The sequence below is a fragment of the Tuber melanosporum genome, assembly GCF_000151645.1.
Source record: "Tuber melanosporum whole genome shotgun sequence assembly, scaffold_26, strain Mel28".
NCBI lineage: Eukaryota > Fungi > Ascomycota > Pezizomycetes > Pezizales > Tuberaceae > Tuber > Tuber melanosporum.
The window spans coordinates 305,940-325,804 of record NW_003298930.1 but is presented as its reverse complement, the minus strand read 5'-3'; the positions used below and the strand labels follow the sequence as shown (position 1 = coordinate 325,804).

The 19,865-nt window shown below is 47.8% G+C and overlaps 5 protein-coding genes; 2 read left to right on the top strand and 3 right to left on the bottom strand.

The window, feature by feature from the left end:
• Nucleotides 1–443: 443 nt before the first annotated feature.
• Nucleotides 444–3,987, bottom strand: GSTUM_00006343001 (uncharacterized protein; the record flags this gene model as incomplete). XM_002838533.2 has 7 exons in its annotated part: nucleotides 444–1,042; nucleotides 1,100–1,501; nucleotides 1,553–1,865; nucleotides 2,040–2,116; nucleotides 2,167–3,519; nucleotides 3,575–3,889; nucleotides 3,940–3,987. The coding sequence occupies 7 exons, from the start codon at nucleotides 3,985–3,987 to the stop codon at nucleotides 665–667; spliced, it is 2,886 nt and encodes a 961-aa protein (XP_002838579.1). The 3' UTR covers nucleotides 444–664.
• Nucleotides 3,988–4,555: 568 nt separating this feature from the next.
• GSTUM_00006342001 (uncharacterized protein) lies at nucleotides 4,556–5,271 on the top strand. XM_002838532.2 has 2 exons: nucleotides 4,556–4,877; nucleotides 4,932–5,271. The coding sequence occupies exons 1-2, from the start codon at nucleotides 4,635–4,637 to the stop codon at nucleotides 5,064–5,066; spliced, it is 378 nt and encodes a 125-aa protein (XP_002838578.1). The 5' UTR covers nucleotides 4,556–4,634; the 3' UTR covers nucleotides 5,067–5,271.
• Nucleotides 5,272–5,683: 412 nt separating this feature from the next.
• Nucleotides 5,684–8,481, bottom strand: GSTUM_00006341001 (uncharacterized protein; the record flags this gene model as incomplete). The annotated part of the gene is made up of 10 exons (XM_002838531.1): nucleotides 5,684–5,980; nucleotides 6,034–6,131; nucleotides 6,187–6,419; nucleotides 6,476–6,553; nucleotides 6,608–6,894; nucleotides 6,947–7,411; nucleotides 7,466–7,597; nucleotides 7,658–8,205; nucleotides 8,259–8,349; nucleotides 8,410–8,481. 10 exons carry the CDS (start codon nucleotides 8,479–8,481, stop codon nucleotides 5,684–5,686), a joined length of 2,301 nt encoding a protein of 766 aa, XP_002838577.1.
• Nucleotides 8,482–10,180: 1,699 nt separating this feature from the next.
• On the bottom strand, nucleotides 10,181–11,712 carry GSTUM_00006340001 (uncharacterized protein). XM_002838530.2 has 5 exons: nucleotides 11,334–11,712; nucleotides 11,201–11,273; nucleotides 10,971–11,137; nucleotides 10,560–10,917; nucleotides 10,181–10,512 (listed from the first exon to the last, which is right to left on the bottom strand). Exons 1-5 carry the CDS (start codon nucleotides 11,605–11,607, stop codon nucleotides 10,506–10,508), a joined length of 879 nt encoding a protein of 292 aa, XP_002838576.1. The 5' UTR covers nucleotides 11,608–11,712; the 3' UTR covers nucleotides 10,181–10,505.
• Nucleotides 11,713–13,784: 2,072 nt separating this feature from the next.
• On the top strand, nucleotides 13,785–14,905 carry GSTUM_00006339001 (uncharacterized protein; the record flags this gene model as incomplete). XM_002838529.2 has 2 exons in its annotated part: nucleotides 13,785–14,437; nucleotides 14,496–14,905. 2 exons carry the CDS (start codon nucleotides 13,785–13,787, stop codon nucleotides 14,830–14,832), a joined length of 990 nt encoding a protein of 329 aa, XP_002838575.1. The 3' UTR covers nucleotides 14,833–14,905.
• Nucleotides 14,906–19,865: the final 4,960 nt, after the last annotated feature.

The window sequence follows — 19,865 nt, the reverse complement described above, 5'->3', positions numbered from 1 at the left end:
AGTGCATCGCAGAATGCGGGTGATTGGTTGCGGGGGAAACTGTATCAACTCATGATCGACCCGATCGGAAGCGCGGGATCGGTCTGCACGGTCTGCCTTGCGGGAGGCTTAGATTTTCCCTCCCGGTTCGGAGGCCCCCCGCTTTCCTGGGGCCATGCTAAGTATCGCACCGCACGGACTTCTAAAGAGTAGCGAGTGACCGCTCATGCCGACCCCTGCACCTTTGGCAAACGGATTCCCCCCGAAAAAGGTGGATAACAGGGATGCAAGGATAAAATGGGCCTCTGGGATTGCTGTTATGTGAGCTAGATACAGTATGAGATCAAAGTAATTCCAAAAAGATCTCCAGGAGTGGAACAATCTCCTTGCATTTGCTTCGACTCAGTATACTATGGATGACAGAGCGTTAGGGGCCATGGGGAACAAGTGTTTCTAGCAGTACAGCACTGTGCGTATAATATCATACCAATTTAAGAACATCCCAGACCTCACAACTGCACAAGGCCACCCACCACCCCCAACCAACGGAACTCCTTTTAGAAACTCCACTCCAATTTCTACCTATGATATAAGAAGCGAGAAAAAAGAAGAAAAAAGCAAAGCAAGGAGAGAGAAAAAAGCATCGTCATATTTGCCATAAAATAATAACCCCGTCCAATGAGTGTCAATTAAACACCGGCGGCGGCGCCATGACCCCCTTCCCGAAAAACTCGCTGACAGTGCCAAACTTATCCCTCGACTCTTGCAACTGCGAATTGAAGTACTCGTGGCGATCCACATACTCATCCTGAGCCTTTCTAAGCGTGCGGATGGTCTGATTCGAAGCCGAGCAAGTCGGGCATTCTGGGTTGTCGTCGACATTGTTGAGACATCGTTGGTGGAAGGAGTGTTTACAAAGGAAGTGCACTGTTGGGAGTTCTAGTTGGAGGCCGCAAGCGAGACAGCGTTGGGATTGGAAGACGCTGGGCTTTGAGCCAAGGTCTTCAATTTCGGCCTTTTTCTTCTCCGTCTCGGTTTTGTAGGACTCAATCATCCGGCGATTCTACAATTGTTAGTTAGGGATAAAATAGGGTTTGGGTTGGTGAAAGCGAAAACATACACTTTCGATCTCGCGTCTTTCTTTCTCGATGGTGTCTCCGAGGTAGCGTTTCACCATGCCGACCGTGGCGACGGCATTGGTGCTTAGCGTTTGTACCACCTGCAGAGGCTTCATCAAACCTTGCTCATCAATGACTTTGAGCACCCACTGCAATTCCTCTTCTCCGGCATCGGCAAGAACTCTGGGGCTACTTGTGAAGTATGATAATGCTGCAACGTATAGTTGTGGTTCTTCCGCCCCATACTTTTTCAATGCGCGGACAGCACCAGCAGTATCTCCAGCTGAACAGCAGGATCTGAATATATCAAAGCGCAAACCTTGCTTCTCACGAACCAATACAGTCCCATCTCGGAAGTTCGAGAGGTGGGAGAGCAAAAGGACGTTAGATGTATCTACCAAAGTCTTTTCACCCCCTTAGTAGAGCCCGAAGTAGAAGGTGCGGAGAAATCTTACCTCTTTATCCTCAATAATACCTTTCGCCTTGGTTTCCCATTGCTGCTTCTCCTCCCGAGTCTTAGCTTCATTAGCCCGCTGAAGGTACATCTCAAACAATGTCGTATATATATCCGCTCGATCCCCTTCACTAAGCACACCCTCACGAGCCGTCTCCAGAACATCCTCTAAGAACTCCACAAACTCCTTCGGATGATCGACAAACGACGAAAACGCGGTTCTGGGCCTCGGAGGCTTATAAGGCGCTGGAAGGTCTAATGGGACGGCACCCCCCTCCCCAGCAGCCGAGTCTGAGATCTTCTTCGGCGAAGCGCTAGCGGTGGCATTCGTTGACGCATTCGTATTTGGCGATGTTCCGCCGCCTCCCATATACGGCAATTGTTGCAATAGTGAAGCGTTAAGGTAGCTCTGAATTCTCCCTTCATGTTGCTGCGCTTGAGAGCCTGGCTCCTCCTTCTTTCTCGCAATATACCTCCCAGTATAATACTCAATGAAGAAGTCGGTAGTCTGTTGTGGGACTTCTCGCAAGAAGGTCCTTGCATACCTCATCAAACTGGAGTATGCCTAAAAGATAATCAGCAATAGCATAACCGGAGGTCAAGACGAGAACATACGATATCAGGCTCCAGTCTTTTCGTGTACCCTAGTGCCTCATCCACCTTCCCCAGATTCTCCACAAGGATTCCAACGACAACCTCATGTTCATCCTGTCTCTCGGCCAGGTATACGGCCTGCTCGTGGTAGCCGGCTTGTCTGCACATAGCGATAGCAGTATCAACGTCAAACCTCAAGCCCTCACCAGAAGACACCTTAATAAACTTTTCCAACTTCCCAATATCCTTAAGTTTAGCGTAGCAATTTAAGAGCAACGTTGTATGATCCGACGTTGCAATATCATGCATATGTAACTCTTCCAAATATTCAATGAGGTTGTGAATCCGCTGGGTATCCAAGAACTTTCGTATGACAGTACTGACACCCTCCTCGTTCGATTTACCAATAGCTTTGATATACCACTGCATGGACCCATCCCAGTCTCCTTTGCCATACAGGTAGTCGGCATATCGCCTGTATATCGCCCGTAATTTCGCCTCCCCAACTCCAGCCTTCTGCGCCAAATTGATGGCGGGGATATAAAGGTTTCTAGCGTACAGAATACCCAACTTCTCCTGTAAGCTAACTTCGTGATATCGATGAACCTTCCCGTCGAATGTCAAAACAAACAAATCACCCCATGTGCCAAACACCTGCTTGACACCAGAAATTAATCTCTCCGAGTGTGCCACGAACTTCAGTTCTGTGTCCAGAAGAGTAAACTTTGTTACATCGAACGGATCTTCGGTAACTGCTGCCGCCACACCCCTCCCCACAAGCCTCTTCAGTGTCCCTGTCATCCCGCCGGACCTGGGTGCAGTAGAAGGTTGCGAAGCTGGCGGGGAGACTAAGGCCACATAATTCTTGAAGATGTGCACCATTTCCTTCGGCCCCTCATATGCATAACACGCACCTCTCCCATTAGGCCCATAGAAGTATATTGCATCGTCCCTCGCTACCACGATGTCACTTCCCTCCCCGGCAAGGCCCTTTTCCTCAGACGAGAAATCGATGGCAGGCTTCATACACCCTGGCCCACACCCCTGTGATTCTAGCACCCTCGGTTGGCCAGTCCCCTTACCGGCCGTAACCAGTGTCAATATACGGCCAATAGTTGAAACATACAAAGTATCCCCGCCATCAGGGGCGGGTGTGTGGCGGTAGGGGCCGAACCCCCCTTGATGAGCATGAGCACCCGGAGTCGTTGGTGGTGGCGAGAAGCACAAGTTTGTGATAGGTTCCTCAGACTCGAAGATGATCCTCTGCTTAGAACCGCGATCATGGATCAGGTCACCTCGGATCAGTACAATAGACCCGTTAGCGAACCCGACAGCGACAAGCGACAGCGAAGGCGTAGTAGCGAACGCAGATATCTACACCCCCATTAGCAAGGCCCTTTCGAATACTTTTGTAAATATCACAACTAACTGGAAACTGTCGTCGACCATTCTGAATTGTAACTGTGCTCTGGCACCGCGGTGACCCCGTCTTCCTCTCCGTCTTATCTAAAGCCCACACCTTCAGCACGGGCTCGGTGCTCAAGTCCTCGCTAACCGTAACAAGTAATTTCGTTCCTTCCACCTGCTTGATATGCCGAATACTCCCCACATGTTCGGAGTCATTCTCGTACGTCGGAAACGACCTGACAATCTTGAACGCCGAATTGATCACATGTACGATCCCAACCGAAGTTCCAATGAACAGAGTATCAGACCCGGACGTTAAAGCTGTGATATCCGCGCCCTGTCCCAGCAATCAATTGTCAGGCCCCCAGTCGAGGAAGGTATGGTAACGAGGAGGGTCAAATACCTCAAACAGCGGAGGTGCGTTGTCGGTGTCATCGAGAGCTTTGACAGGCGTTACTATGAAGAAGTTGAATGATTTCCACTGCGAATCGTTAGTCTCTGTAAGTGTGAGAGAAAGGGAAGTATCGCTGGACCGGCAAGAATACTAACCGAACTTAACGCCATGGTGAAGCTGTTGTGGATCGTCGAAGCAAAAGCCGTTGTTGCGCTTCCGGAGACAGAACCAGTTGTTGAGGCTCAAAGGTGACCTGTTGCGTAGCATGGCATTGGCCATCGCAGCCATGCCGCGCTAGAGGGCATGCATCATCACTCGCCAATATGACAATGCGATTCAACTCGTTAGATTCCAGCATCACTCACGGCAATGAATTTTCAATCTTATGAAGTTAGAATGCCTAGTGAAGTCATTGTAATCTTATTCTCCTCCCCCCTCACCCTAGAAAGAAAAAACCAAGCACTGTAAACACTGCCAGGTTGCCAAACCCGAGTAGATTACGGTATTCTATAGTTCGGTTTCCTCCGCCGAGAATACAAGCATCCACACAGCCCTTGCACTTCCAAGCCCCACCACTAGATAGCTGTCTCGTCCACCCTTCAGCCTGCATTTCCCTCCCACGACCTCAACCCTATAACCTCTAGCTGTTCGATCATCCGCTCAAACCTCTTTTTAGTCGTCCACCATCATGGGAAATCTTTGCGGTAAAGAATCCGGCTCTTCGCTCCCCAACGGCAGAGTCCTCGGTTCCGGCGCGCCACCAACGGCGGCGGCTAGCAAAATACCACTTACGAGCAAGAAACCTAAGATCGCTAGTGGGGCCGGCCGAACTTTAGGAGGAGGAGGAGGCTCGGAAGGAGGAAGTGCAGAAGCTGGAGCTGCCGCTGGAGAGCAGTTGGACCCACGGACGGCTGCAGCGTTGGCTGCTGAGGTTTGATTGTCGACGATGTTTCTGATGCTCTGGCGCTAACTTGATGCCCGATAGGAACGCTCGAAAAAAAGGGCTGGGACGGGAAAGTTAGGGTCGGAGTTGGATAGACAAAAAAGAAAGACCCAAAATCAGCACATCCAGGATCTGGGGAAGACAAAAGGGCAACAAGAACAACTGGTTTGGGACTAGCCCGTCAAAGGGTGTGCGAATAGTTGGCTGGGTGGTTGCAGATAAGGCTATGCAAATTGGTATTACATTTCTTTCCACATTCTCGTATACGAATTTTGGGTCGGAGTTTTTGTATCATATAAAGGCTTTTTTTTCTTTTGGGCCTTTTTGCGTTGTCGATTATATGTTCGTTTTCTCATCCTAATAGAGTATCTTTGGATTCTCGCGTTAATGAAACCGCTTAATGAAGTGATGCGTTGAGACATGGGCTGCCCAAGGGCCTACTAAACTGAACGGCTTTCCGACGTTCGTAAAATAGAGATTATCATTATCAGTTGTTACAGCTAAATTTTGTATATATAATTGATACCATTGACGTCAAATCTAAGGCCCAAATAATATGTATATATCCTCACTACTCGCTCACAAGCTATAGCGTATTAGCTATGAGTGGATAACTAGAGATATTGAAGCTTACCATTTTGTCGATTCCTGCGGCAGTAAAATCTTCCCTCCTAACCAAGTATGGCTTCAACAAATGCGGTCTGACGCGCGAAAGCACCCCATCTCTCATACGTTCTTTGATAGCAGCAGGTCTAAGGCGTTGAGTCAACATAAACAATCTTGTAATAGAGGTTTTAAAAGGATAGGTCATACCCAACAACAAAGAGGTTTCCGATTTCAACAAGTAGTTCGAAGCTCTCGTTGACTGTCACTGCGCCCCACTTGTTGACGACATCCTGATACTTTGCTATATCTTTCGAAAGCATAATGCCGCCAGCCTGATTGACCTGGTACTTCTTCAGGTGGTCCAGCAACAAACCTCTAAAACCAGAACCTATTTCATTTAAGAACGATTCTAGGTTCGTGCCATCCAGGGATTCATTTGAGATCTCCGTAACTTTCTGGAGAAATGCGCAAACAGATAAACAGGCCTTTTAAGCGTTTGTAAGTGCGACCCCCAAACTTTGTGATTATTGATACTAACCGGTGTTTGAAGAGTCGTTAAGCTGACATCATCGTCCTTCGGCCTGAAATCTTGCTTTTTCTGCTTTGCCAGTAGAACCGAAATATAGGCTAGAACAACTGAACGTATGTCAATATCCTACCCGCCACCTATACGGTATTTGTGACTACACACCATCAATAGTTCTCTGAATTACATTGTTGATCTTCTGCTCTAGGCTCATTAGGGTGGTATTGGTCAATTTGCCCATCTCCCGCCGAGTTGTGAGAGATGTCTGGGAAAGCGGAATTAACGCGGTGTTGATGAATGAAAACATCAAATGCATGATTGTTGTTGCTGGCTTAATCTCTAGAAAGTACGTTAGATCCGGTTCACCCTTCGTTTGCTGCTCAGCGGCTTCTAGAGCACTAGATCTCACTCGTCAGTCAAATGCTCTTGGTCAGACATATTGCTTGGAACTCACGCATCTAGGGCAGTATCAAGGTATGTGGTCCGCATATGGTCTATTAAAATGTTCAGTAAAGCAGAGACATCTTTCGGTCTAATACCAAGTCAGTAAACTCCAATGTGGCTCGGGTGATACCACATGACTTACGTATCAGCCGGTGTACTCAATTCCAAGCTTCTACCAACACCCTCGGCAAGCCATTTGAGCATTCTCTTCGCAAACTCAACATTAAGCTGGCCATCGGAATCTGTGAGAATAACATCTGATAAGTGGCTTCCTTTCCCAGACTTGGTACGGTCTAATCCGATTATCCTACTAAGTGCATTGCTTTGAGACTTTCCAAGGTCACTATCTAGAACTTTTTCGATGGCTCTCTCGCGTGATTTCTTCAGTCGGTCTAGGACTCCTAGATTTTGTTCCCTTTTCCGTTGTTCCTACGAAATTCTGTAATTAGTAATAGTGGGTGCAGTGTTTCGGTGAACCAACGTGGGACATGTGGAACTTCAATAATAAACCGGTATAAAGCTGCTCCAAACTCTCCTTCTCTTTTTCCATATATCCTCTAACTTGTAGGTGTGGGAGAAAGAGCTCCTCAACGTTTTGATCGATGAGCACCGTTGTAGCGGATGATAGTGTTCCCGGATGCTCGGTTAAACCGTGGGACTTGAGGTCATCTGCAAGGGCAATGATGCATGCTCGTGAAGCCTGAAGTGTGCGTAGAAACGCCAGGTGCGAGAGAGTAGAAGTCTTCTCCAACACCATCTCAAGCCGTTGTTGCAAAGACTGTTGAAACACGCGCTGAAGAAAGGTCCCAAGAACTTGCTCCGGGAATGGGAACACTTCTTTGATAGTTCGGGATTCCGCTTTCATCACATCCCTGATCTCACTTACTAGGGCCATTAAGCTTGGTTCTAAGCCTGGAGGGGTCTCATCTGGATCAGAGAGCTTTTCCTCGCTAAAGTAGGATCAGCAAGGTCCACCTCAGGCAGGCAGAAAGTCGGCCACATACATGTCGGCATCAATCGCAACTTCTCCAGCGTTAATTTTACCGGTAGCGATGAAGAAGTCCATCTGATTGAGAAAATTGCTAATCACGGAATTCCCGCCATTAAAATCGTGCAAAACCTTAGCGCAACCCTTGTGAGGACAAAATTTTTAGCACATCTAGATCTCATGTTGAACCACATTTGATCTTACTTTCATAGCATCAATGTTGAACTTTCTGTAAGCGTCATCGAATTGTTTTAGTAGATCCTGTTCCAGTGTCTCCGAGAAAGCCTCAATCAATTCCTTTGTACGATTGCTTGCTCTGTATCCATCGCTTCGTTTGACCACCAAGCTCAGTTGTCGACTAACAACCGCACAGCGAATGCTGTCTTCAATTCTCCCGGTCCTTCGTAAGCTTTCCAGTCGGCCCATATCGCCTCTGCTGAATTCAGTGTAGCATTGAATCAAAAATTTAGCGTCTTCCGCTCTCTGCCGTTGTTTTTCAAGCTGTTCCAGCTGCCCCCCGATCCTAACAGCCATGCCCCCTCCATCAGAGATGCTGGTATCCAACCGCTGGAATTCAGAAAGTGTGGTGTTGAACTTGAGACTCAGACGTCCGAGGGTACGAGTGTGATCAATTTCTGCCCGACGAACCCCTTCCTTGAGCTCGGATTCCCTCATGGAGAGTGCCTCATCGAGATCTTTCAGCCGACCAAGGGCCGCCTCAAAAGTTCGAATATACGGTTTTGGGTCGAAGGCTATTCCTGGTGAGCATAAGGTCCACCAAGAAAGGAATTTTGCGGTTCCCAACCATTACTATTCCCAGTCCCGGAGCGACGATTTATAGGAATGCTCGATTCCGTGAGCCCCTCTATGAAGTCCTTGACAATGAAATCTTTGCTCTGGAAGTTTCGTCAGTGTATATCCTCAAGGTTGTATGGGTAATTGATGGATTTACTCACTGAGAAGGTTGAGAGGGAGAACTCGGGGGCTTTCGGGTAAATTGAGCGAGAATTCTCGCCATTGTTTGCCATTGTGTATGTGGTGATTGGAGGTTGAAGTAGGTGTCCAGGACACGCGTTGTCCTTTGACAATCGATACTACAATCGACTGGGGGAATGTCGCACCAAACCCCTTGCAGTGCTTCTGGGGACATTGCAACCCATGCGACACAAGCTGCGCGCAGCGGGCGTCAATCTAGGTTAACCATGAAGCCGGTTACAATACCATCATACTGTACAATTCTAATTACTCGTGTATCATAGATAAATCTACGATATCATTCCAATCAGATTTATTATCCTGGCATCGCCGAACCGGAATAACCGGTATCATACGGTAATATTATGATATCATACGACGCCGCAGCAGGTTACAGTACGATACGAGTACTGTACTTAGAGATGGGAAGTAAAAATCGAGCATTTACCAATCCCCTGTTGCCGTTGGAAGAAATCATTCTAGCCTTTACTCGCGTGTATATGCCAAAATCGGTAATAAAAAAAACCCCAACGAGCCAAGTCACTCAAATGCTCCCGATCGGGCACAGCATTAAAAAATATATTTCACCTCCGAGTCCTATCATGCTCGTAGGATACCGGTACTAATACCATCTAACTTGACCCAATAATTAATAGGCTAAAAACTTGTGTGAAAATAACCGTAACAGAGACTCCTGAAATTATCTCATCCGTTTCACAAATATCATCTACTCTCCATACGATATCGTCTAGTCTAGTCAATATCGTGGTCCGAGTCTGTACTATACTCGTACTTGTATGATACAATACAAAAATGCAATGGCAAAGTATATCCATCTTAAATATAATTTGCTCGAGTACTCGAGCACAATACGGTACCCGCCGTCATCATTGCTATTCTAAAGGTTTCCTCAACCCCTCGTATGGGACCCCCGCCCCTCCCCGCCCACCCCCGAGTGCTTACAGCACGAGCAGTGCCCAACCTAGCATCCGATTAGTTATTATGGCTCAGGAAAACTACAGGACTCGTAGACATCGGATCGACCACTTTTTCTCTCGCGACAATTTTGAGGACTGTAATGGATGTAATTAGGCTTGGCGTCATATATTGAGATGACTAATGTACTCGAGCAAGGTGGTCTAGGTGGGGTGTAATACCGTAATTGTTCTCGATTCTTCTATCTTGGCCGGGGGTGGGAAGCAACGTGTTGCTTGTAAGCTAAGCCTAATACAAGCATGACAGTCCTTGTTATGATACATCAAAAATTGTACGCGGTTTTCTTCGGAGAAGCGGTCCCACGTCTAGTCTTCCGAAGCCACACTTCTATGCTCGAGTAGAGCTCGCCGGGTTACTAAAGGAATTGGGCGAGAATTTGGCCAAAAGTATCATACGGGGTGTGTGCTCGGGTCTCAAGTGCCTTGCCTTCTCACTCGTATCGGGGGTTACAAATACCGGTACTCTACAAGTATACCAGATCGAGTTATGCTCAAGTGGATTAACCCAAAACTTCCATCAGTCAAACACTTACGATTTTGGCCAAAGATAAATGCCATAGTCTGCCGAGATTGGGCGCATGGCGGATGAGAAATCCACGTTATTCACTTTACCGGTGGCTCAGAAAGTAGCTGTCTCGCCGATACCGTCAGGTGCTTGTGTTCTCGACTGTCAGTGATCTGCGCAAGATCTTCATGTGGATCACCACCTTTCACTTCAGTTAACTTCGTTCCACCCGTTCACCATGTTCCGTACTCGTAAGGTTTACATTGATTCATTACATCTAGGCTTTAATACATTTCCTGCGAGAAGACAGCGGGATAACAAACGCCCAAAAGCCAAAATAAAGCCCATCCAAAAAATTGCCTTACATCAGAAAAAAAAGAGAAGCTCCCATCCCCCAAGGCGGTGGAGTACCATATATATCGTTCCGATAGAAAGCCTTTGTTGAAAATCAAGCCAGCCAAGAAAAAAGTATACAACAAAAGATCTACATTCACATAGCCAATCCTTTACAGAAGGAGACGATAAAAAAAAAGGTGTTTGTGGAAGCACTGCTATGAGCACATTTACCGATTATTTCTCAATGCCTGTTTATAGTTAGCTGGGTAGTTTTTGGCGTGGTTAGGAGTTATACTTTACCAAATGCATGAATTCTTCCCTGGTCCTTGTGCTCTTTCTGAAAATGCCCAGCATAGAACTCGTAGTGGTTGTAGCCGTGGTCTTCTCCACACCCCTCATAACCATACAAAGGTGGGCACTCTCCATTACAACTGCCACTCCCTGTGGCTGCAAAATCTCCTCTATAGCCATGGCGACTTGCTTCGTTAAGCGCTCCTGGAGCTGTAGACGGCGAGCAAACATCTCGGCGATGCGGGCGAATTTGGAAAGCCCAAGGACCTTGTTATTAGGTATGTAGCCAATGTGCATTTTGCCTGTAAACGGGACTAGATGATGTTCGCACATGGAAAACACCTCAATGTCTCTCACAATTACTGGATGGCTGTTAGCATCAATGATAGGCATAAAGGAGGAAAACGGAAGTTACCAAGTTCGTCGTGGTCTTCCTGAAAAACCGCATTGTTGACAATGCTTTTCAGGTTTTCTTCATACCCTTTGGTGAAGTAAAGCATGGCTTTTGCATGTCTCATCGGGGTGTCCAGTAGCCCTTCGCGGTTGGGGTCTTCACCGATACATTCCAAGATTGTTTTAATTCTGTGAATGAGGGTCTACCATTAGCTGTAGCGCACACTAATAGCAGGGCCGAGAGATACTTACGCCCCAGAAAGCTTGTTCAATCTGGCAGCAGCTTCCTCAGGGGTGGCCTCCAGTCTCTCCCTAGTTCCCAAACCTACATAAATCATAGGTCAGGCCTGACAGCTCACACAATCCAACAGTCTGGTGGGCATACTTGGCCAAGACAGACCGTCAAAATCGACCATAGACTTTAAGCTATGCGGTGTTGAAGGCCTCGAATCCTCGGGAGTAATGACATCGACAGCAAGATATGGACGGTTCTCGCCGAAATTCCTGGATCTCTGCGGCTGCAGCGGAGAAATGTCATGCTGAGTTGGCAGTCTACTCCGCGGCTTGATAGAAGCGAAAAGTTTATCACTCTCTATCAATTGCTGATTTCCCGGCACTATCGGTGAGGCGTTGGGCAAATTTGATTCAGCAGGTGGCATTTTGGCTGAGCGGATGTGAACAGTATTTCGTGGGGAAAGGATTCTGGGGAAGGAGGGAGAAATAGTGAGAGAGAAAGAGAATGCCGGTTGCTAAGTGAATATGGTCAGGGTGCCGATAGGGTCTTTGAAGTGAGGAGATGGTGGGGGTATTCGGTGGCGTCACGGGGTGGGGGAACAAGGGAAGAAAAAAATTCGAGTGGGTCTTACGTACCGTACCCGCCTGAAGTGCGACGCTTATTTACCTTCCAAGGCATAGTTTCGGTTATTCCTCATCTCTCCGTCGCGCTCTTTCCCTTCACCCTTATTGATCATCTTCTGGACCCTACCCCTCCCAGCTAACTTTAGCAGATCGCTTTCCTCCTCTATGGACCCGGCTAAGGAGAATAGAACTCTGCTCTGGAAAACTCTCACGAAATCGTGATGATTGCTGATAAGCTTCCGAACTAAGGGAGTTCTAGGATTTGATCTTCATGGGAGCTGCAAGTCGGAGTAGGTTTGTTTTCGCATGTAGGAATACCGGATTCTGCCGCTGGCCGGGAATTTGGGCGGATTTACTTATGGCCCAGAGTGGAGGAGATTTGTGAATTTTTATAATATAAGCATCTGAGGTCGTTAATAGATCGGGCAGGGGCACGAATTTGGCTGGATTTCTTGCATGATAAGAAAAGTTATCGACGACTAGAGTACTGTACTGTACTGTACTCGTACTCGAGTATACACGACCCGATGCGGGATGTTAACTTGAGGAAAAAACTTGGAGAGGAATTTTCTTGGTTGGTCTTCATCTGAAACAAACCCCGATAACTGGCGGGTATCTGACTCATGCAGGAGCTTGTAAGCTACCAGTAGGCTTCCCTTCCAGTCAAGTGGGATCTTTAAGGGACGGTAGTTACCGGTAACAAGTACGGTAGGCTACACACAGGAACCGGTATGGTGCCAGTGGGTTCGAGGTTCTCCGTGCGCTGGTATGAGCTTTAATAATCTACTGTGTTTTTTGACCGTGAAAGTGATTGGCAAGTTGCCGGTCATGGTGTTGTGTTTTACCGGTAGGTTATGCGCAGCCCATACCAAATGGTGGGGTCGAACACTACAAACCTTCTGTGAAGGAAAAAAGAACAAGAATGGGTTTACAGTTGCATAGTGCCGTATAACTACTGTCACGCCTTCCAACCTTCTGGCGTTCTTTAATGGGTATTTTAGCGCAGCGATATCCGTGTTATGACCAATGTCCCTGTGAGCCTCAATACACGTAACGGGAAGACAGTTCAGCCTGAATTGATTGGTCACAACAACAGGACGGGTAGCAGAAGTTTTGGTGGAAATATCGATCCCACGAATTTGAGTGTGAAGAGAATGCAGAAAGATAAGATCTACCCCCAGTGCTCGCTGCTCAGTTATTGCCAAACGTCTTGCTCTCGAGTCAACAGGCTCAAGTACCTGTATAGTCAGCGTTTAGATCCCATTATACTAATATCTTTGTACATTGCACATCGTTCCAAAACCCCCGGGCTAGTGAGGACCAGCAGCAAAAGGATAGGTGAAAACCAAGCGCATTCCCCACCAGGAGCATGACAAAATAGGGCGGGTAGAGAGCAGTGGCACTTCATGGACGAAGAGCGAATTCGTCAAAGTGGGGTATCATATATCATATCATACTGTACTCGTAGCAGAAAAATTACCTGTAAATTTTTAACGATCCCTGTTCCCCCCAACCCGCCCAGTTGCGCCATGTTCCCATGGAGGAAAAGTGGCGGGGCCGGTGGGTGATATATTGCCCGCACAACCCCGAGGGTGGTCACTTCCCGCAGAGTTCGGTAGCCCAGGTTGGCGAAGCGTAAGTGTTTGTCACCATCATACCGACCAAAGTCACTGGGTTCGGGAAGTGCTCATGTCAACCCACCAGGGACCGCCCGCACTCGGAAATAGGGAAGTATAATAAGGACATAGCCATAGTTTAGCCCAACCCGCAACCGGTCCTAGAGTTTGTTTTTATCATATAGTATCATACCTGCCAGGGAGTTCACCACCTGGGGTAGGCTTGAGAATCGTACCGGTGGTCGGTGGAACTTTCTCATAAGTAACTGTAAGAGCACACCTTGTGACTGATAATTGAACATCACCACGCACGAACATTGCTTCGATACTGAGATTCTTCAAATACCTGCCTTGGAGAGAATATGACGCCTCGATGGCTCTATTACATCACTACCAACGGAGGATCCGCCATTCTCATTACACTCTGCCTGGTCTACCTATTAACGTCCCCCGCCAGTGCAGTTAGGCCCGGGCGTATGGCGGTACCGACTTTCCTGGACTTTACGGCCGGAGGAAAGGAGTGTGAAAATGATGGGACTCGACCAGAGAGGCTCCTCGCCATACGAACGATAGTGAGCAAAAGCGTTGAGGAGATGGAAAGATACTTGGCCACTTTTGACGACGGCCCATGGGATGCGGATAGGGACCCGGAATATCCAAACGTCAAGCAGATTACGAGTGACTTGCGGAGGTTTCCTCCGGATTTCAACTGCCTTACCGCGGAGGAGTACAAGCGTTGGAGAGCTTCAAAGGGGAGGGGGGTGGGTACTGGGAGGAAGGGCGCTGAGTTATACCCGCTCGAATATAGCATGCATTTTGAACCGAAAGGGTTTGGGACGGAGATGTCGCGGAAACAGAAGGGTTTGATTATCTTGGGACCTGAGCTTTGGTTACAAAGTGAGTCGCCTCCCTCCAGGCGAGGGAAATCGCCAATTAGCAATTCCTGTTTTCCCCCGGGGAAAAAAGTCCTCACAGCGTCTAGGTGGGCTGGAAGGCAAGGCCCGAAGAATGTACAGTAAGGGTTCCCTCTATCGATGCGTCTGCGGATCTGTAGCTAATGGATGCCGGTGAAGCATTGACCTAGCCTGGGAGAGACAACTGCACGTACGACCCGAGAGTAGAAAGACGCGTCCGTACGAAGACCCGGCACTGGTCCGTCCTTGCGCCCCCCACCAAACCATGAAGCTCCGAGAGCTTGTTTTGCTGGCATACGATAATGTGGTGAGTGGGGATGGCATGCTGGGAATCTGCCAGGCCCCTCCCCCTTTCAGTTGTGCGTACGGGGATTGGAAGAATATCCCCGGCGAAGGGTACCAGAGACCGCAAATTGGAGGGGAGAAGGAACGCGATTCATTCCGAAAAGATTTCGAATTCCTCAGCGGTGGTTCTGATTCGTCCTCATTGGATTAAATGCCGGGACGAGGGATTGGCTTTCAACAACAACCCTGGGCGAATAGAGATATTTGTTTGTCCGAAGCTCTTCAAAGCCAAGGAATTTGAAACTTTCGATCACCTCAGATTGTAACACATGAAACAGCAAAGTAAACTAAGAATTTTCCCTCTTTTCTAACTTCGAATACTCCTAGTATTCTAGGGGTTGGAAAGAGATCTGTCAAAACTCTTAGCGCTAAATCATAGTAAATACTGCCAAGAGTTCAACAAATCTTTTTCAGCCCCTAGTAGAAACTTGCACTGGCCATGCACCCTCTTTCCAGCCTTCTTCATTTGTCCCGTCACGTGATTCAAAGAATCAAAGTCAAAATATGGTCTGGTTTGACCTAGGTTAGGTGTGTAAAGCCAATCTTGCAGCCGAATTGCCGATTCAGAATTGACATTGCTCCACTGGTTTGGCCTAGGTTACCTGTATGCAACACCAATCGCTGATACAAAAATTGACTCATTGTCCAAGCGAAAGAAAAAATCTTAAGTTATGAGTACTCGTAATATCCTGACGTTTGTGAACACAACTGCTATTGCATGATGCCAAGATCAGGGCAAAAAAGCTGAATTTTGATGGTATGTAATAGCAGTTGTGTTCACAAACATCAGGAGAGTACAAGGGTGACCTTTTTCCACCAAGAATCTTCTAGCTAAGATTGCCTGTTCATATGGTTAGACAAACGTAATTTGGCCAGTAAAACTCGAGTTTGCCTCACTTACCGACACTTTAGTGTTTTTCTCTATCATTCTGTTTCCTCTGCCTGCGATTGATGGTAATTTGCTTTCTGAGTTTGTACCATACATTTGATTAGTAAAGGAGATCTGAATAGAGTCTACAGCCGGTCAGTGGAAGTGTTCATGGACTAACTCTGGTACCTGTGTATACAAGTATGCCCAGCCCATCACTTTGGTTTCTGGAGAGAGCGATCGCTGAGTGGACTGTGGCCTGTGCAAGAACCATGAACTCTGTCCATGCACAAAAAGATTATCAAGTATGTCCTACTGCGATCAGCAATGCACCGGCATCATTCTATGTTGTTCCAGTAAATTTTTGATTGGTGTGTTCGGTTAACAAAAGAGCTCAAACCACTACTTTATTGAACGAAAGCACCTAACTTAGATACTTGTATTAGAGACCCTAAAGGTTATTTTACGAAGATATGGTGGTGTACCCTACTACTCAACCGCATTTCCAAGGGGGATCATGTGCATTTGAGTGGGCTTTCGAAAAAAGTTCGTCTCGTAGGCTTGTAATCCTGATTCACCGTTCAAACTCGACCCCTCTGCAGCTGGGGCATTGAAGCGGTTTCACCGGTTGAGGGATGGCTTTTGGTCCAGGGTGATGAGGTGGGCGATGTTTGATGAGGAATATCGTCTGGCGCTGGTGTTGAGGTCGGTGTCAGACAGAGATGTGGAAGGGCTGGAATGTTGGTACTGCCAATTGTATCAGGCAGGAGGGGGTTGATGGGACACTGTACTCGTCTCGGGCAAGAAGTACCCGAAATTTTAGGAGGAAAACAGGGATAATTCAGGGATAATTCAGGGAGAGAGCAGGGTGATTTTGTATGGCCAACTGGCTGTGCACATCAGTGCGCCCATACAATAACATTTCAAAGTCAAATGTCCGAGTACAGTCTTTCATCAGGTCTTGACGAATATCAGCGGGTGATGAACAGGGGTATTCTGCCAGCAAAAAATCGAGTAGAGTAACAAAAAATGCCTGCTAATACCTGTTCGTCACCCGCAGATATTTGTCAAGACCGGATGATGAGTACGAGGCTGGCGACAAAAATCACCGGTAGCAACAACAAATCTCATCTCATGAACGGTCAACCATTTTAAAGAAACCACAATAACTCAATAACAGAAGTGGTAGAAAAATTCAAAAAAACAAGTAGAGTAGAGAAGATGAATAAGAATATAAAAAATGAATTAAAACTCCGTTTGCATCCCTTTCCGTTCCTTGACTTGCACTAGCCGTACGGGCATACTATCTATATAGTGGTTCCATGCAGATGGCTGTAAATGATCCCACTCTTCATGAACAGCCTTTTTCAAGTGATCAATATTTCAAGGAAAGGTCTCCCATGCCTTGATCCTTTGTGTGAGTATTCGCCACACATTCTCGATGGAATTGAGGTCCGGCGATGAAGGTGGCCGATCGTGTAGTGGAATCCCTAGAATGCTTTTGGTCTCCCCCAACATCCCACCAGTTCCATGGACTGGGGCTTGGTCTTCAATATACTGGGCCTCTGGGGAGGCATTATACTCAAGGAGATTTATGAAAGCCGAAGCAACAATGGGCTCGAGGACCTGCTGTGAATAATCTTTTGCTATTACCCCCTTTGGTCCTGTACCTTGGAGGAAGACAAGAGGAGACTTCCAACCATAGCTGAGGGCACCCCAGACCATAATGGATGCACACCCACTATGGAAACTATGCTGCATGCAGTGGTCACGGGAGCGCTCGATCGGAAGTTGAGTGACCCAAATACTTCCTCTTGGAGACGTATTAAAAGTGCATTCATCAGAAAACATATACTGTTGCCACCACTCAATTGGCTTATACATATATTCATCAGCATAAGCTTTACGCTTCTGCCGATTCTTTCGATTAACAAAAGGCTTTTTACAAGCCTTGCAGCAAGAGTAACCCTCCCTCTGCAAAGCTTGCTTAATTGTGGTCACGGAAGTACTTAATCCTGCCTCCTGCCCCAACTTGCGCCAGCAGAGTCATCACCCATCCCAGTCCTTTTGGAGATGGAAGATCAGGCATCATATATTGTGTTCTGAGAGGTAGTGGGGGCGATAAGGGTGGTGGTGTTGACGGTGTGGCTGCTTGATTCTCCACTAATCACTGACAGTTTATTGAGGAAATCCAGTCTGTCGGGCAATTTCCGACTATGTCACGAACATGGCTTGGCATGAAAAAGGTTTTCATGTAACACATGGTTATGAGTCACAGGTATGGTATTGTTTCACACATATGACTCAGTTGAGTCATATGATTTGTTATGTGTGGGATTTGTGATACTTTTACACATGGCTCAAATATGAATCATGGGATGTGCACCTGGCAAGTATGCCTTACGAGTGTGCCTTACAGGTAAGCCTTGCGCATATGATTTATGTTTCACACATGACCTCGTTATGAGGTCATGGGTTTCATGCATATGACTCAGTCGAGTCATATGACTTGTTTATTGCGTTATGATTGGTTTATGAGTTTTTACACATGACCTCGTTATGAGGTCATGGGTTTTGAGCAGGTGACCACTTTGGTCAGATGACTAGTTTGTTATGATTTGGTTTTGCACATGTGACCACTTTGGGTGACATGACTACGGACGGGAAGAATACTATATAAGGAGGCCGATGCGGCCAAGGAGGATAGGTTCTTCACGCTTTGTTCTAAGTACTTTTCCTACTTCTTGCACTCCGTGTTGGAAGTGAGCACACCCAATACTTTACCTTATTTCGCTCGCGATAAATACTTCATCTACTGTTACCTGTTTGTGTTTTTCGTTTCGGGCGGTCGGTTAGAAGTTGTTGTTCTCGCTTAGAAGATACTTCAGTGTAAGATATCCGTGGCCTGGTCCCGGTAATCACTGAGTATAGTTTGGGTGAGGATGGCATCTTCGACAGCCTCCTCCTCCACGGATTCTCCCCCCCCTTCGAGGATGTCGTCCCCCGTCCGGTTCGACTCCAACCCCTCCTCCTCGCTTGAGACAGCCTGTGCGGCCCTGTCTCTTGCGCCTGCTACTGAGGCCGACCGTGGCCTCGTCCCTACAACTACACAGTCTTATGTTGCACCCAGGGGAAACTTTAAGTTTTTACAGTTCCACCACTGCCACGGGTGTCAGAATGCGGTTAACCCGCAGTTTGACGATTTGGTTCGGCAAACGGTCGCTGACGCGACCGTTGCCACGATGAAAGAGGTGGAGGTTTTAGTAAAAGGTTTCCTGATCGGGAGAGGCTGCTCAGCCACGTGTGGCTTGAACAAGAACACTACCACAGGACTCTTCGTTCGGTTCAATTCAGACCATGGCTCGGAATACTCTCCAGCCCCCGCACCTTCCCCTCCAAAAGATTCTCAGGCTGTAGTCCCTGAATCCTCCATCCCCCCCACCAAGGACGACTCGACTGCTGCCACGGTTGAGGCCAGCTCTTGGTCTGCTACTCCTCCCCTCGCTAGGGCTGTCCAAAGCAAGATGCCCAGCTTTTTCCGCCAGGCCCACAATACCAGGACCGGCTCCTCGACTCCCTCCTTTCTGGCAGGAATGTCTTCAGGCGAAAGGGCTCTTTACGAAACCCCGAAGTTCAAAATGGACAACCCTAATGACGAGGATTACAACCCTCCTGCCTCTGGAACGCGCCGCCGGACATGGTCGGCATCTCCCATTAAGCGATCTGCTGCTCCTCTCCTTGGTCCTCAATTTTTAAGGGCTATCAATGTTGATGAGGGACGGAAAAACCAGATTGTCCCCGCTCTTCTCGGCCTACCCCTGGGTGTTCACCATGGGCGTCTGGCCATCCCCCCACCTGTGATGCTCCCATCAACAATTGAAGCCACACCCCCTTCTCCATCCCCTCTAATGACTGAGGATATCCTACCCACCTCTGAGGTACTGGCCAGGGACACCCCTATGGAACTGGATGAGGGACGCAACTCGGAAGCGACCGGTTTGGGCAACAGCGTACACGCCCCTTCATCAGCCATGGAGTCGTCACCTCCGCCTGTTACTGGACGATGGATGTCACCTCCAGGAAGCCAACTGGAGGCCCCCTTGGAAACCCCCAGTGGTGATTCAACCCCATTGGAAGTCCAGCTCCCAGAAACCCAATTTGAGGACGCCGACATGGTAGTGGCCCAGGCGGACTCGATCATGGCAGGTGTCTGTGAGATGCTGGATGCTGGTAAGACCCCCTCGCCTGGACCCCGCTCAGGGAGTATAATCGGATCCATGTTGGAAGGTCTGGAGGACATCCGGTCTGGTAATACT

Coding starts and splice junctions, on each gene's coding strand:
- GSTUM_00006342001 (XM_002838532.2), top strand. CDS start 4,635: ATGGGAAATCTTTGCGGTAAAGAATCCGGCTCTTCGCTCCCCAACGGC. Junction 4,878..4,931: donor CTGCAGCGTTGGCTGCTGAG/GTTTGATTGTCG, acceptor GATGCCCGATAG/GAACGCTCGAAAAAAAGGGC.
- GSTUM_00006340001 (XM_002838530.2), bottom strand. CDS start 11,607: ATGCCACCTGCTGAATCAAATTTGCCCAACGCCTCACCGATAGTGCCG. Junction 11,138..11,200: donor TTGAACAAGCTTTCTGGGGC/GTAAGTATCTCT, acceptor CCTCATTCACAG/AATTAAAACAATCTTGGAAT. Junction 10,918..10,970: donor GGAAGACCACGACGAACTTG/GTAACTTCCGTT, acceptor ACAGCCATCCAG/TAATTGTGAGAGACATTGAG.